The sequence below is a fragment of the Hippocampus bargibanti genome, linkage group LG10 (genome assembly GCF_051943395.1).
Source record: "Hippocampus bargibanti isolate YZ-2025 linkage group LG10, ASM5194339v1, whole genome shotgun sequence".
Taxonomy (NCBI): domain Eukaryota; kingdom Metazoa; phylum Chordata; class Actinopteri; order Syngnathiformes; family Syngnathidae; genus Hippocampus; species Hippocampus bargibanti.
This window is the reverse complement of record NC_142743.1, coordinates 5,838,069-5,856,168: the sequence shown is the minus strand read 5'-3', so window position 1 is coordinate 5,856,168 and position 18,100 is coordinate 5,838,069. Positions and strand designations below refer to the sequence as shown.

Here is an 18,100-nt window from a genome sequence, read left to right as displayed (position 1 = left end):
CTGAACCCGACCGACCCAGCTGGAGGACATTGCAGCTCAACGCTCCATCTGGCGGTAGCTCCTCCAACAAGGCATACAGAAACATGAGGAAGACCGAGGTGACCGACAGACCAGGAAACATCAAAGGAGACATCATGCCAGTGCCATACCCACAACCCCAGTCAATGCATTCACCTGCTCTGCCTGTGGCAAGCAGTGTGGATCACGGATTGGGCTATACAGTCACATAAAATGGTCCCACAAGAAGAAGTAGAGCTGGACTGTCATCATCAGACACGATGGACAACCTTAAGCAAGTAAGATATTGTAGCAGTAGAGGAATGAGCATGCAGCCAGCATTACTCGATGATTTTTTAAAATCGAATTAAATTGATACATACAGCTAATCCTGCAGCCCCAATTCTATTGTAAACGCAAAAACACATGTGCAGCGATGCATTTGGGCCGCCCCATTTACGCATTTTGACAGCCGCTGGAGACACTTTGTAACTACACTGCGCCAGCACCGGCGCACGTCTATTACGATTGGCCCATATTGCTACTTGATCTGTGCCTCATATGACATACTTCTTTTAAAATAGCTAAAGAAACAAATTTAGTTAAAAAGCAATTGAAAACTGTTCGTTTTGCTTGAGAGGTTTTAACTTTCATTGTGATTCGCTGGAAACTGCTGAGATAATATAATCGAATACCGTATTTTTTTGGATTAGACGTCGCTCCGGATTATAGGGCGCACCAGCCAAAAAATGCATAATTAAGAAAAAAAAACATATATAGGTCGCACTGGAGGATAAGTCGCATTTTTGGGGAACATTTATTTGATAAAATACAACACCAAACAACATACATGTCATCTTGAAAAGCAATTTAAAATAAATTAATTAAATTAAAATAAAATAGAGAACATCAGGCTCTGTTTCACTTCTTTTTTTTTAACATAACACCGCAGCTCTCGCTCTACGCAACTCCGATGGACACACCTCCTTTTTGGTAACCTAGAACAGTCTTTTCAAAGAGTTATTCAGATAACTCGAGCACAAAGAACATGCTAACAAGTTTTCCAAAATATCAGGTTTTACTCCAAATCACCAAATCCAAGGAAATCTTCATCCTCGGTTTCACTTTTAAATAACTCCCCCAACTCGGCAGGTAGACAAGGCGCCACTTCCTCTTCTACGTTGCTGACACAGAAATGTGTAGGCTACTGTCTCTGCGCTCACAGATTTTGATGGCTCACAGATGTTTCAACACCACAATATCAGCACAGGCCTAGAGCGCGCTCTTGCAGTTTAATGTGAAAATAACATGTGAAATGATATACAGTAATAAAAAACGCATATATAAGTCACACCCCCGACCAAACTATGAAAAAAACTGCGACTTATAATCCGAATAATACGGTAATCATTTACCCATTATACATTGCAGTATTTACATCGAACGACATCGACATAAATGGTTGCATTATGGAGCGAGAGAACAGGAGTGAAACCCTAAAAGATATTAAACACAAACATATTTTCATTTTTTTAAGAAGCAACGGAGTGACAATTGAATTCAGCAAACTGCTGTTAACGATTCGAATTTAGCGGATAAGGGACATTATTTCAGAGCTGTTGCAGCACATTGGAAATCTTCCAAGCAAAGAAATTTAAGTAGACATTAATGAGAAATATTGTGCTAAGTCTGTTCTCTTTGTCATCTCTGTACCGTAGCATATCAAAATAGCACAGCATTTATTGTGTAGTAACTTAAGAAAATAGAAATAGTTTGTTTACTTTATGTATGAATAAATTATTTGACTTGAATTAAAATTATTTGTACATTAGAAATATAGATTTTAGACAAATGATGTTTTTTTATTTGCAATTTAGAAATATCATGCTCCAATGAATGTATTTTGGTTTATTCCAATCAGTTTTGTATATTTGGGCAATCTAGTTAAATCTGGCCCCATCCATTTTAGACTTTGGCCCCCTTTTTAGACACAACTCTTTTTTAATTTCCCAGATGCATCCTTGCATGTGTTCAAAATATACAGATTGATCCAAACAGCCAGAGACAGGAATAAAAGTGGCAGCAATTGTAATTTCAGAATTTGAAAATGTTTCAACGCTATTTATTGGAATTCTTGTCAGAAATAAGGACATCATTTAGTTCTTTGCATTGAATAGAGCAGATCACGCTATTAACCAATATTGGCGGTTATGGCAAAAAAAAACATGCAACAGTATTTCCAAAAGTGCCACATATGACAATCAATAAATAAAAAGAAACAACATGATTAACATCTCAAAATGTAATTTTTGTTTTTGCAGGATCAAAGTCGGTGGATGAGATATGAGATGGAGAGTTCTGATAAGACTCAACCACAAATGTCAACAAAGGTATAAGGACTGAATTTGACTGAATGCAACGTTCGCTGAACTATAGTCTACCACAAATGAAATGAAGTTAAACTTAACTTTATCGACACTGTTTTAAAAAACTTTCAATTTCAGTTACAGTGTCAAATCCTTAGACTTCAGCCACCTGCATTTTGTGACACATAATATCTGAAGAGACTCACCCATTTATGCTGTAACCAAGCATTCTTTCATTGGCAGTTGATTTGATGTTTTTTTGTTTGTTTTTCAGATAAATCACAAAGAGAGCTCCAATGATGCCAACAGCCATGAGCACACTTCTAGTGATGTTGGTCATAGTGCAAGTGTCCCTGAGCTCCAGAGGCCGGTCAGTATCATCATAAGAATTTATCGTGCTTAATCTATTATAAATTCCCCCATTGTGAGACTATTAAAGGCTTTCTGATTATGATTCTATTAATCATAGATATGGGGAGAACATATTTTTTGAAAACCTGGATTTAACATTTCTTGGTATGTTTTAAATAGCTACATTGAGACCTTGGCTTACGAACTTAATTGGTTCCCAGACAGAGTGTGTAAGGCGAAAAGTGTGTATCCCAAAAAAAATCCCATAGGAAACCATTAAAATGAGAATAATCCGTTCCCAGGTCTCCATAAAATATAATTTTGAACTAAATAAGCCTTAAAACTATACACAACATACCATATTCTACGTATAATAAATGTGATATTGTATTGTACTGGAATAAATACACTGCACTGTATAATAAAGTCACTTTATTTACATTTGTGATGGTCGTTGATGGCTCTTAATTGACACCTGTTGCGTTCTGACCTGTAAGGTCTTACGAAACTGAGGCATACATTATCATTCATCATGGAACTGTTCAATAAAAGCCGGCACATCATTCCACTTAGCAAATCAAATCCTGTGTGTTGAGGACCTCATTATGGTCAGCAACAAGCTCCTCAATGTCATCTCCATCCACTTCACGTCCCATGTTCTGTCCAATGGAAACAATGTCGTCCAAAACAACAGAGTCATGAGGATCAAATCCTTCAAAGTCCCTCTCAAGGATTCTTCCATGCTGCTTTCAAGAATCGAAGGGTAACATCATGCCAAGCCTTTTCTATCATCTGAACACAATGATACACATTGAAATGGACTTAGCATATCCGCTAAGCGGCTAAATCAGACAAACGCACACCTCGTTTGTGTTTCTCAATGATCTGCTTCTTCTCCTCGACTGTAATTTTCTTTTGTGTCTTCTTAGGCTGAACACGAGCCTGTGGTTTCTTTTTAGATCCCAAAAAAGCAAAAAACTGTCGACGTGTGTGTCTCTCTCTCTCTCTCTCTCTCTCTCTCTCTCTCTCTCTCTCTCTCTCTCTCTCTCTTTGTCTCTGTCTCTCGACATGTGCATTCAGAGAAAGGGGGTGTGGAAAGGCAGGCCGGCTGGGGCGCTTTTCGCTCATGTGCTTTGGTGTTCTTCCACGGAAGATTACTCCGCCAGCCATGGTGGGGGGTGTGTATCGCGAAAAGTATTGCGTAATCCAAGGTTTAATTTTCATAAATTTAACGTTCGTAAACCGAAAAGTTCGTAAGGCTAAGGTGTTCGTAAACCGAGGCCCCACTGTATTAGATTCTTATTCACTCTCAAATTATTATGAGAATAATAAAGGATACCATGAAATCACTGGACGGTATCATACATACATACAGTGAGAGGAATAAATGCTTTTCAAGAGTAATTAAAGCAACACTTCGATATGCTGCATCGCTTATGGTCCAACTAGCATCTCTTCAAAACAATTGTCTTCCTATTACAATGTCTAATATGAGAATGAGCATGCTGAATCATCTGTGCTGTACGTCATGCATATTAGCATATTTGACAATAAAGCTGACTTTGACTTTTTGACTTTGAAGTTCAAAATTTGCACCAGAGAGATCTTTTGGAATTGTTTATTTCAATGTTTCAACAGTTCTATGGCAATTCGCAAAAGTGTGTAGCAAATAAACTGATATATATATATATATATATATATATATATATATATATATATATATATATATATATATATATATATATATATCATCTCATTTTCCGTACCGCCTATTCCTCATTAGGGTTGCGGGGGTTGCTGGAGCCTATCTCAGCTGTCTTCGGGCACAAGGCGGGGAACACCCTGAATTGGTTGCCAGCCAATCGCAGGGCACACAAAGACGTACAACAGTCACTCTCACACTCACAACTAGGGACAATTTGGAGTGGTCAATCTGCCTGCCATGCATGTTTTTGGAGTGTGGGAGGAAACCGGAGGACCCGGAGAAAACTCACGCGGGGAGGCCGGACCGGGACGTGAACCAGCGACCTCTCCACTGTGAAGCCGGTGCGCTAACCACTCGACTACCGGGCCGCCCTATATTGGATTGGATTGGATTGGATTAGATTGGATTGGATTGGATATGCCTTTATTAGTCTCACAGTAGAGAAATTTACATTTCACAGCAGCAAAGTGATGAAAGGAATGAAAGTAGAAAAACAAAATACATGAGCTGCTGGAAAGGCAGCCACTCTTGAAGTCAAAAGAACAAAAAAAAAACTAAATAACAAATAATAGGACAGCATAGAGACAATATGACAAAATAAAGAAACAGAGAGACATTAATTCTTCAGGACTTGCTGTACCGTCTTTTTTTGGTGACGTGAAGCAGTTCTAGATGAAAGAGGAGAGGATCAAAGCGTCTTTCCACCAGTGGATCAGGGACATCATGGTGGAATGTGCACGTTGACTACAAGCTAAATGTTGAAAGCAAACACGCAGCTGTAGCATCCATTGACGAAAAGAGATTGTCTCACATCTCTTGTTCCACATAAATCTGCTTCAATTCCAAGCCGCAACAGTTCCACATACGCATCGGCGCTCTGCGCTGACGCTCCTTTCTTCTTATCGCAGGTTCCCCAAGCCATGCATCCATCTAGCCGCAGACTGTCCAACAGCACTGACCTTTCCGCTAAACAAAGCGGGGCTGTGAAGATGCTGCCCATTACAGGCGCAAAAAAGCACAATGGCCCCTTTGGTGTCCAGCCATGGCAGTCGAATGGCTCCGACATTCCTCCCATTCAAAAACAGTACTGGCATATTCATGCTGCCGAAAAGGCGCAACCGCTCAGCACAGTCTCCTCCTTGATGAATGTCGTGGTCAAAAATGCTGAAAAACAATCTGTGTATATATATATATATATATATATATATATATATATATATATATATATATATATATATATATATATATATATATATATATATATATATATATATATATATATACAAGAGTGGGGGGGTCAAATTATGTACAGGATTTTACGGTTAGTAATCTCTCTATCTGTCTCTCCCTCTTTCAGTTTAACATGAAAACAAACCATGGACGATTCTCTGTCGAGTTCTGACAATACTGATGATGAATATGTTCCCAAACCTGGAGAACAAACAAGTTACAGCTCGGTCGAAGAAACAGAGCAGCAGAAGAACAAAAACTTCACATGAAAAATACATGTGACACCTTCTTCTACCCTGGACACGGATAAACCTCATGAATCAAAAAGTTTACACCTGGCCAATTCCTTTCAGCCACAGACACAAAGACGTGTGACTTGTACCGACTCATCTGACTCAGAACACCAGCAAACAGCTTCATCCAGTGGTTCTGATATGAAGGTCGTGACTTTTAAAAGGAAAACAGATGGTGGCAGGCTCTACAACAAATCTCACTTCTGTGTGTTTTGCTCCAAGCCTTACAGAAAAATTGTGCGCCATTTGATAACACAACACAAAGATACCCCTGAAGTGGCAAATGTGCTTCCAACTGGCTCCAAAGAGAGAAGAATACAACTGGATCTTCTCAGAAATAAAGGGAATTGTGCCCATAACAATGACGTTCTTCGTGAAGGTCAAGGAATGTTGATACCTCGTCAGCAATCCAAAAAAACAGTGGAAGCCAAATATTACATGCATTGTGTGAATTGTCAGGGCTACTTTATGACGAGACCAATGTGGAGGCACATGCAGAGGTGTCACTTAAACATGCATGTGCAAAATTTGAAACCAGGAAAGACTAGGGTTCAGGCCTTGTGTGAATATGCTCAGCCAGTTCCAGGTGGTGTAAATGAACAGTTTTGGAAAACGGTGCTTTGTATGCATCAAGATGCAATCACAAATGCTGTACGTAACGAAAAGGTGATTCTGAAATTTGGGGAACACCTCTTCAATAAGCATGGTCATTATGTCTCAAAACATGACTACATCAGAGAGAAGATGCGTGAGACAGGGACTGCTTCTACAGGGAAAGAAAAATGGAAAGCTTAAAGAAATGGTGGATTTCTTCATCCCAGTAAATTTCAATCATGTGATCGAATCAGTGAGGAAGGGGGCTGGCTTAAATGAGCAATTAAATGCATTCGCAATACCATCCTTAGCACTTAACCTCACAGGCCACAACCTCAGGAAAATTGCAAATATTATTGAATGTGAAGGATTAATCTCAGGTGATGACAATGCCATTAATAATGCACGGGTGTTCAAACAAATCTGTGACACCAGATGGAGTGAATGCGTGTCCTCAAAGGCCCTCAGAAACCTGCGTGAGGCAAAATGTAATGTTCCACAACTTCTGCCTTTTACCGAAGATGTGAAAAAGATGCATGAGTATCTTGATGTCCAAAGACAGGTGTACCAAACAAAACTCAAAGAAGACACAAGTAGGAAACATTGGGGAGAACTTGCAAAAGTTACACTTTGCGAAATTATCATTTTCAACCGGAGAATATAAGAGGAAGTTTCTAAGATGCCACTTACTGTGTTTACTTCGAGAGATACATCGTCAATGCATCCGGATATGGAGCTGGCTTTATCTGACCTTGAGCGGAAACTGTGTCGACACTTCCAAAGGTTCCCATTCTCCTTACACCTGAAGTGCAGACATCCATGATGTTACTTGTCAATACTCGTCATGAATGTGGGATACTGGATGAAAACACATTCTTTTTTGCAAGACCACAAGCGCCCAGTCACTTCAGACGATCTGATGTAATTCGTCAGATACCCCTATACTGCGGGGCAAAAAATCCGGAAGCATTCCACAAAATTAAGAAAGCACATGGCCACAATGTCCAAAGTTCTCAATTTAAAAGACAACGAAATGGACGAGCTGGCAGACTTCCTAGGCCATGATATCATAGTGCACCGTCAACATTATCGGCTGCCGGAGGGGACAATGCAGCTTGCAAAAATGAGCAAGGTACTCATCGCTCTGGAAACGGGAAGTTTGTCCCAGTTTAAGGGCAAGAATTTGGATGACATCAACATTGATCCCCATGGTAAGAACACATCTGCATATTTCAGGAAATAATTGCACCCATTTTTTTCTCAGCCAGCTGAAGTTTTATCTGTGTTTCCTCTGTTCCTCAGAAAAACTATGTGTTGACACTGATATGTCAGGCACTGATGATGAGGACGATAAAGATATGACAAAATGTACTCCTACATCAACATCATCGCCACAATCATCTGGTATGTTTATGACTTTAAAATTTGAAAACTTCAAAATACAGTAAAGTCTCGTTATATCGATATTCTCGCGACTCTGAAAAAATGTCGATATAACCGGACGATCGATATATCCGTCTTGCGCCGAACTGCATTAAAAGGGGGGAGGGGGCAACACGTAAATGGGGGATCTATGATATGGCATTTTATCATTGGGTTCATGGATTGCGTATCTAGCATGCTTTTTGTACAGTAGTAAAGTGAAAAATAAACTTGTGCATCAAATAAAAATGTCTTTACACTTTTTTAATGACTATTTCCTTTGAAAAATGCAACCAATGCAAAAAAAATCCTCACGTTGTTCTATTCACACGAAACCATGGACGCCAGCATGTACAAACATTAAAAACGGTGATTGTTGCAAGTGATAAAGATATCTTAATGCAACACAATATCCAATCCAATCCAATCCAATCCAATCCAATGAAAAACCAAAACTGCAACGTTTACATTACTTACGTTGATGAAGTATTCTGCTGCACGTCAAACACTTTCGCGATGAAGGATTCCCTTGTTGGATTGTCCTCTACAGCCACAATTGCCTTGTATGTTGTTCGGATATAACAATTCTTACGTTTCCCCATGGTTTAAATTGGTGTTGAACAACGGTACTGTATATAAGCTCTCCTACGCCGTTTTTTTTATTGCGCTCGCGTCAACAGGATAAACACGGAAGCTGGTCACGTGACTGGGGCTTGGGAGGACCCGACAACGGGGTTCGAGAGAGTGTCTGAATAAAATGGCTGAGCTGTGGCGTAACAGCAGCTCCTGTTTGTATCTGTTTGTGATAACTGCTACGTTTTGTTATTAAAAAGACCGACCCGCTATAGCAGCGACTGTGCACATCATTTCCCATGCTGAGGGGCATTACAGTATGTTTCAGAGGCTATTGCAGCAGTAATGAAAGACGTGAGCTCTGCCGTGGCGGTCCGTGCATTTCACACCTAGGCCTTCAGTGAAGTCCTGCTTAGTCCGACTTGAACAAATATCCCTCGTAATACCATAATTTATGACACAACAAGATATCATTTACAAAAGCACACGCACGCAGTACTGGGCGTGGCATCACCTTAATCGTCTACAACACAGGCTATTTTCCAGAGCAATTACACATCAATAAATCTGCATCAGCAATTAGAACTTGTCACTATACGTGATACTGCAAACACTTAAAAATAAAAGGAAATTTAAAATCATTTGTCCACAAAGTTTTATGAAGTTCACCAAGAATATGCAATCTTTAACAAGATTTTACGCTAAATTACAAAATGTCAGTTTAATATAAGAAAAACAACAAGACGTTCACAATACGAACTATTTGTCGAAAATAAAAGTAAACAAATCTTTTTCATTTGTTCTTGAGAATAGGCCAACATGCGACAGCGACACAATCACACAAGTCTTTGAGTACTTCCACTACAATCACACAGCTGCGCCAATGCACATTATTTACACACTGCAGAAGAGCAAGATTTTTTTCATTTTTTTTGTAAGTTTGTCATTTCATTTATTTACCATTGATTTAATATGAATGAAATAACATTTCAAAAACTTGTTAAAAGTGAAAACATAAGTAAATAAAAATGTTTGCACTCACCAAAACGGTTGTCCTCCAAAACACTTATTTAAATACAAAATCCATTCTCCTTTCTTTCCTCAAGAAGACTTCAATGACTTCGTTGTGCAGTTTGTCTGGGCGTTTCAGTTCCAACAATAAATCCTTTTCTATCGACATGGAGGCCAGTGCTGAAAGCCGCGTCTGTCCAATCGTGTTTCTGGCGTATGTTTTAATTCGCTTTAAGGCCGAGAATGACCGCTCAACACAAACCCTTTCCCCACCTGGGAGAGGTTAGCTAGCTCGGGGGTCGGCCGGCCTCCTCTCACAAGGTCTAGCTTCTCCTGAAAGGTCCGTCTTGAGAATGGCCTTGCGAGTATATCTGCTACCAAATCTGAGTTATCCTCTCCTTCAGCCATTGTGGGTTAAAAAAGCGAGTAGATATACTTGGTTTTTCTGCTAAAGTTTCCGGGTCTGATCTGTTGTCAGCTTGGTTGATTTGCATAGCGCTGCCTCCCCTGAGGGCTGAGGTAAAGTGAGTATCCAATCACAGGACGTGTACGTCATGTTCAACGCGAGGCCCTCTAGCTGGCCTTACTGTGCCAACTCGTGATCTGATTGGCTATCCCAACTGTATATCAACTACACGTTCCCGTTCATGTACGGCGCACAGACGCCTTCACTGTTGATTCTGAAGGCGTCGGTCAGATTTCATACAGCATGGCGACACAAACTAGCTGAATTCTGATTGGATTAAAAACTCTGACCTAAAACTACAACACTGAAAGGAGCATAACCAAATGGATATAATATAACATCAAGAAAACAGTATGTAGAATAATTATATATATATTTAGAAAAAAATACTTTTTTAATGAAATTGACTTTTATTATAATTATGATAATGATGTCTGATTATGTTAGGCCAGCAGAGAAGGCCTTGCTGGCCCTGACGGCCCACCACTGGAGCTCTGCTACGATTTTCTTTTATTGTGACAGAAACACGGAAGCCGGTTCCGTGACTGGGGGATCTTGAATACAGTATGGCATTACGTCTGTGTAAGCTCTCAGTCCTACAGGAGTGGTCCATCGATGAGAAGGTTTCTTCAGCCGTCATCTGTACTTTTTGAAGGTGTCGGACGTTTCGCCTCCTATCCAAGAGGCTTCGTCAGCGAACTAAAGTCTGACTGGTCATATCGGCCCTATTTATATATCCCTAATGTCCAGACATGGCGGCGCCAGACACAGCTATGATAGGTCCCTACTCTCAGGTTGGGGGGAGCAGAGGACTCCCTGTGGCCCCACTGATTGTTCCTACATTCCTGACTAACGACTGGCCTATTTGCCCCACTCGCACCGGTATCACCTCATCAGCATTACGAATGTTGCCTAACCTGTGTTGCTTAAGCAGGCTATTGTATGAACGATCCAAATTGAACCTCACCCCACCAGACCGGTTTAATGAAGGATTTAGTTGTTTTATGAGAATCGCTTCTTTTACCCCCCTTTCAAACCATCTATGTTCTTTCGCTAACATTTTAACCTCATTGTCGTCAAATGAGTGATTGCTAGCTTTTAGGTGCAAATGTAGTGCCGATTGAGGCCCACAAGTATTATCCATGCGATGATAAAGTCTGACTTTATCCCTTATATTACCGACCCGCTATAGCAACGACTGTGCACATCATTTCCAATGCTGAGGGGCATTACAGTATGTTTCAGAGGCTATTGCAGCAGTAATGAAAGATGTGAGCTCTGCTACGATTTTTTTTTTATTGTGACAGAAACACGGAAGCCGGTTTCTGACTTTACCCCCCAACCTGAGAGTAGGGACCTATCATAGCTGTGTCCGGCGCCGCCATGTCTGGACATTAAGGATATATAAATAGGGCCCATATTTATTTGGCTTTAATTTCGTGTTGGATTCTCCTCAACAGCCACGATTGCCTTGTACTGTATTTCCTTCCGAGGTCACAATTCTTTCGTTTTGCTATGGTTGAAGACAGTAGCAAAATGGTGTCTGCTCCACTGCAAGACACGGGAGCTAGTCACGTAACCAAGTCACGTGACTTTCTTTCCTAGACCAAGTCACGTGACCAACGGCGCAGCCGATACAGATTTCGATAATGGTGGTACTGTGTAGAAACCCCGAAGCAAATATCGATTCACCTTATCTTATCTTTTGTCTCGATATAAACATAGCAAAATGGCCGGCGGGAGATGTAAAAGAGCACCGTAGTAACCGGATTATCGTAAAAACAACGAATCGTACTAAACGGAAGTAATTATACATAAAAAGACTAAAAATGTGCACGGGAAATGAAAATAGTGTCGTAATAAGCAGTATTATCAATATAAACGATTGTATCATGACTGTAAGACGTTTGTGAGGTGTGCTGTCGGTGTGACGGAGGAATTCAAGGTGGAGGTGGGACTCCACCATGGGTCAGCTCTGAGCCCCTTCTTGTTTGCTATGGTGATGGACAGGCTGACAGACGATGTTAGACAATAATCTCCTTGGACCATGATGTTTGCAAATGACATTGTGATCTGTAGCGAGAACGGGGAGCATGTGGCGGAGAAACTAGAGATGTGGAGATATGTCCTGGAAAAAAGAGGAATGAAGATCAGTCGCAGCTAGACGGAATATATGTGTGTGAATGAGAGGGATCCAAGTGCAAGATTGATGCTATAGGGAGAAGAGATGGTGGAGGATTTTAAGTACTTGGGTTCAACTGTCCAGAGCAATGGAGAGTGCGGAAAAGAGGTGAAGAAGCGTGCCCAGGCAGGCTGGAGCGGCTGGAGAAAAATGTCAGGTGTGATGTGTGATAGGAGGGTTTCAGCTAGGATAAAAGGAAAAGTGTATAAAACAGTGGAGACCAGCCATGATGTTGGCACTGGAGACAGTGCCACTGAAGAAAAGACAGGAAGCAGAGCTGGAGGTAGCAGAGGTTTTCTTTGGGAGTGACCAGGTTGGATAAGATCAGGAATGAGTACATTAGAGGGACAACTCATATTAGAGGCTTTGGAGAGAAAGTCAGAGAGGCCAGACTGAGATGGTTTGGACATGTCCAGAGGAGAGAGAGTGACTATATCGGGAGAAGGATGCTGAGCCTTGAACTGCCAGGCAGGAGATCGAGAGGAAGACCGAAGAGGGGGTTTATGGATGTGGTCAAAGAGGACATGAAGGTAGCTGGTGTGAGAGAAGAGGATGCACAAAACCGGGATAGATGGAGGACATTGATTCGCTGTGGCGACCCCTGAGGGAAAAGCCGAAAGGAAAAGAAGAAGCTCAATATAAACGATATCGATATAACGAGACTTTACTGTATGTTTTGTTCAATGCCTTCACGAAAATGTAGACCAGGGGTGCTTATTACGTCGATCGCGATTTACCGGTCGATCGCGGAGGTAGTACTGGTCGATCGCAGCGTGACAGTAAAAAAAAAAATGTCAGCCTATCAAACGTCCCGTCACTTGATTGACATACAGGGCAACCATTCAGATGACAACTGAATTTTTACCTTTAGGTCGCTGTGCATGCGTAAACAACGGCGCTAAACGCAATATACAAGCTAGTCAGCGAATTACCTTACTCCTTGTTCAGAGACTTAAAAAATAAGGCAGAGATATTATCTTCAATCAAAGCTCTACAGCTGTCAAGGCATGCAGTTTCACGACGCTGTGAAGCCATGGCTGAGGATTTAACCCAGCAAATGTGGAAAGACATTGGGGATTGTGAGTGTTCTCACTGCTGAAGTGGCTCATGGACAGTTCTGTAACTTACTCACACAGGAAAAGTACCCCAACATGAGGAAATGTGCTACCTCCTTGCCTGCATTATTCGGCTCCACTTATTTATGTGGTCAGCCTTTTCCTACATGAAGATCATTAAGTCCAAATACCGTTCCACCATGACTGATGAACATTTGGAAATGTGCTTGAGGCTGGCTGTCAGCAGCTACTGTCCGGACTATGCATCCCTGGCTGATTCAATTCAGTGCAAGTCATCAAAGTAAACTCAGGTAATTACAAAAAAAATAATAGTTATTTATTATGTTATGTATATGTAGTTATTATGTGTGTTGTGCAATATTGGCTTATTCAGTTATGCAAGGTACATCAACATACATTGTATATACAAAGAATCCTTAAAACATTTGAAAAAAAATATGTTTTGCATTTTTGTCGTGGGTAGGTCGTTTTTACTTGGTTGTTTTTATAAGTAGCTCATATGCTGAAAAAGTGTGAGCACCCCTGATGTAGACCATTGGTGTCATACATGTCAGTATATATTCATGTTGTGATCTAATCTAATCTTGCACGAAGAGAGTGGGAGGAGGGACAAGCAGTCACTGATGCTGAGACAGCAACGTACTTACCCGAAATCCAGTTATGTGTTTGCTGTCGGGTATATTGCAGACGGTACACATATGTTGTGTTTTATTTGTATTTACAATAATAATAATAATAATAATAATAATAATAATAATAATAATAATAATACAGTAAAGTCTCGTTATATCGATATTCAAGGGAGTCCGAAAAAATATCGATATAACCGGGACTATCGATATATCCGATATCGATATAACGAGACTTTACTGTAATAATAATAATAATAATAATAATAATAATAATAATAATAATAATAATAATAATAATACATTACATTTTAAGCACATTTCAAAGCTCTCAAGGACACTACAGTCGCAGACAAGCATAGGTACAATAATAAATAAAATACAATCACAAATAGAATGCAATAAATAAAATAAATAGAAACAAGAGACCTGTTTTTTGTGCAGGTAGGTCAGATGGGATGATGCTGCTCGTCAAGAAGGTGCCTGTTCCACCACAGCAAACAAAAGGTTAACTGGTTTCTCTTGGTTCGTGACTGAGTTATCATCTGACAAGCAACAGTGGTCGGGGTCTATGTACTGTATGGGTAGGAGAAATATGATACATTATTTTTTTTTTGATTACCATAATGTATTGTTATCCTATAAAAAATGCTCTATATCTCTTCCTCCTCATAACATTCTATGGGATATTTAGTATTGAACAACTTCAAGTTAACGTCGAGGGTGTATAGAAATTGGAATGGAATCTTTAAAATCATGTTTTCTCTGTAGTAAATAGATAAGCATTTCTTCATGTAATGTGAACCCTTACAAAACAAATTGATCACACCAAAAAAAATCTGAATTGCATTCAGACCTGCACCGTGAACATAGCACTGAAGTACATATTCCTGATTTTGTAGAATTCAATATATTTATTCTGTGTTTACTACTAATAGGTAAATTGGATGGTAGGGCGGAGCTGGTGAAGATCTCTGAAGGGAAACTTTTATCTAGTGGCTTGTGAATGTGTTATCATTTGATGTATAAAAACTACAAAACTGTTACAAAACAGACCAATGATGACTTTAGACAGCACTGGCCCGTGTCTTAACTTTTGGAGGAATATTAATTTACTGTCCCATTTTATATAGGGAAGGAAGAAGTAAAAATGAAAGTAAAAAAGTGGACAGAAGAAGAAATGCACGCTGTGGGGAAAACCTTGATAGACTCCATCAGTTCTCTCAAGGTTCCAGGCAAAGACGAATGCATGAACTGCATTAAGGCTTCACCAGAAGAATTGAAAGGGAGAACTTGGAAGGGAGTTAAATATTTTGTGAAAAACCGCATTGATAAATTAATGAGAAACGCAGGTAAGGTTAGGTTCGAAACTAAGGTAAGGTTAGGTTTGGCAGCTGGAACAATGCATTGTTTTTATGTATGTTATATGTATGACACTTGTTTCTGGCACATTTCAATACAACACAGAGACAATAGCTTTTATTATAACATATTGAGTTTTTTTCTGAATATTTGTCAACTTAACTTCTGGACACACCAATTTTGTCCAGCAATTTTATTTCAATCTTGAACGTTTTACACGCCGTTGTTAATATGAAAGCAATGTGTATTTATTTTCTTAGCACAATGTCTTGAATTTTTGAAATTTCAGGTTGGTGCATTTCAATTATTAAAAAGATCGGAGGCTGCCATTTAAATTGGTACATGAGCAGTGTTAATTGACTTAATTCTCTTCAATCTATTTTATAAGATGGCGCCCGAGTAGGCAACTATCAGCAAGTGCTCTCATGAGCCTTGCTATTTTTGTTGTTTTTGTCTTGTTTTTGTGTTTTCTTTTGTCACTTTGTATTGTTGTGCGTCGTGTGGAATGGATACGGATTATTTTTTTTCAGCATTTTTGGCCACGACATTCATCATGGAGGAGACTGTGCTGAGCAGTTGCGCATTTTTGGCAGCATGTATATGCCAGTACTGTTTTTGATTGTGAGGAAAGTCGGTGCCATTTGACTTTGATCGCTGGACAGCTCTGGGGCGATACTGCTTTTTTGAGCCTGTAATGGGCAGCATCTTCACAGCCCCGCTTTGTTCAGCGGAAAGGTCGGTGCTGTTGGACAGTCTGCGGCTGGATGGATACATGGCTTGAGGAGCCTGTAGTAAGAAGGAAGGAGCGTTATATGTATGTTTTTTTCATGTTTGAAATTGGGTTCCCACAAGTCAAAACTTTTGCACACCATGTCCCCACCATGTAGCAAAAAAGTGTATGTGTGTGTGTGTATGTGTGTGCGTGTGTGCGTGCGTGCGTGTGTGTGTGTGTGTGTGTGTGTGTGTGTGTGTGTGTGTGTGTGTGTGTGTGTGTGTCCATGCGTATTTCTGTGTGTGCGTGCGTGTGTGTGTGTGTGTGTGTGTGTGTGTGTGTGTGTGTGTGTGTGTGTGTGTGTGTGTGTGTGTGTGTGTGTGTGTGTGTGTGTGCGTTGTGTTTGACTGTCGCTCAGAGTATTGATCTTCATTTGGTCAATGAGCAAAGCTAACAGCACTAGGATATGCTGCTCTCACCCACCCGAATCAATCTCAGCACCCACACCACAAATGGCCCACTTGGCTCCTTGAGAGCATCTGACGCATCAGCCCACCACAGCCGCCATTAGCCATCACTAACGATCACCTCTGTGTTTGAAAGGCAACATTGTAAATAGTAGGCAGGTATGCAGGGTTTGTCATCTTGCTCTGTGCTTGGCATAAAAATAATGTGCAAAATTCTGTAGGTCTGCAAAACTGTTTTATTGTTATTGATTCCTTGCGACAAAACCGCCACTGAAAAAGAGGACTTGACTTTGAGTTGCACACATTTAAGATGTCTTCGGTAAATATACAGTGATACCTTGGCTTGCACACTTAATTGGTTCCCAGAAATTGTGTGCAAGGCGTAGATTGTGTATTCCAAACATTAATTTCCCATAGGAAACCATTAAAATGCGAATAATCCGTTCCCAGGTCCCTATAAAACATAATTTTCTCCTAAATAAGCCTTAAAACTACACAAAATATACCTTATTTTATGTAGACTACATGTGCTATGGTATTGTAATAAAAGAAATAAACTATACTTACCTTTATAAACTATATTTACCTTTGTGATGGTCGTTGATGGCTTGATGGAATGGAGTGGCTGGTTTCATCAGCATTAAACACCAGATGAGGAACGTAGCGTTCTTCCACCATCTTGAGGAATGATTCCTTGTAAGCTTCGGCAGCTTTATCATTAGAACTGGCTGCCTCACCATGACAAATTACAGTATGAATCCCTGTACGACACTTTATGCAAAAGCATAAATTGTCTCAAGGAGCGCTGGGTTGTACATCTTCGAAGTTGTGATATTGCAACAGCAACAGATGCAGGCAGACACACTAGAAACAGCATTAATAGCTGATCCCCTTGCTTGTCTACTCTTCAAATTGTACAGATGGCTTGTGCGGGTTATTTGTGGAACCTGATTGATGGGATATTTTAACCTTGCAGTCTACACTCTGCGTCCAAATTTCACTGTTTTCTATCCACATTCTTACCATTTCACTTTTGTTTTTTTTGTTTCAAGCTCATCCGTCTGCCTTTCCTGTTAATTTGCAGCTCTGTGTTTCTGTAACCCCTCCCCCCACTCACTACTACATGTGTCCTGCTGTGTGTGTCCCCTCCCTTCTCTACCACGGATCTTGACCAATCACGTGCGGCTTTACCCGAAGACTGGGGGTGGAAAATGGAGGACAAAAAAAAGTCAGCTGCCATTTCCAGCTCCTCGTTCACTTCAGAAGAACCGGCTCGTTATCGAACAACACATCACTCATTATGGCGCTCCGTGTGTTTCCCGAAAAATAGTTTGTATGCCAAGATTATAATCTCACGACTTTACCATTCATAAAGCGAAAAGTTTGTTAGCTAAATCGTTCGTAAGATGAGGTATCACTATCTCATTTGGTTGTTCTGGAGGAATACCTCTGAGTATTGATCTTCATTTGGTCAATGAGTAAAGCTAACAGCACTATGATATGCTGCTCTCGCCCACCCGAGAGTTTACTACATTTAAATCATGAGCATGCATGAGATGTACTTGATGGAATTAAGAAAAGTGCAAGGATTCTTTTCTTCAGTGTGGAGGCATAGCATTTGTCTCACACGAGGGATATGCATACATACCCGTGTTGAGCTCACA

At 40.3% G+C, this 18,100-nt stretch overlaps 1 protein-coding gene across 2 annotated transcripts in view; it reads left to right on the top strand.

Moving 5' to 3' along the window:
- The window catches only part of maml3 (mastermind-like transcriptional coactivator 3), a 203,623-nt gene that overhangs the window by 157,443 nt on the left and 28,080 nt on the right, over nt 1-18,100 (top strand). Inside the window, exons 4-5 of one of the 2 annotated variants that reach the window (XM_089006343.1) lie at nt 2,319-2,387; nt 2,638-2,733. The exons of the other annotated variant lie outside the window; for it this stretch is intronic. Of the exons in view, the coding sequence (XP_088862469.1) occupies nt 2,319-2,387; nt 2,638-2,733 (165 nt within the window). The remainder of the gene's footprint in view (nt 1-2,318; nt 2,388-2,637; nt 2,734-18,100) is intronic. 2 annotated transcript variants of the gene reach the window in all.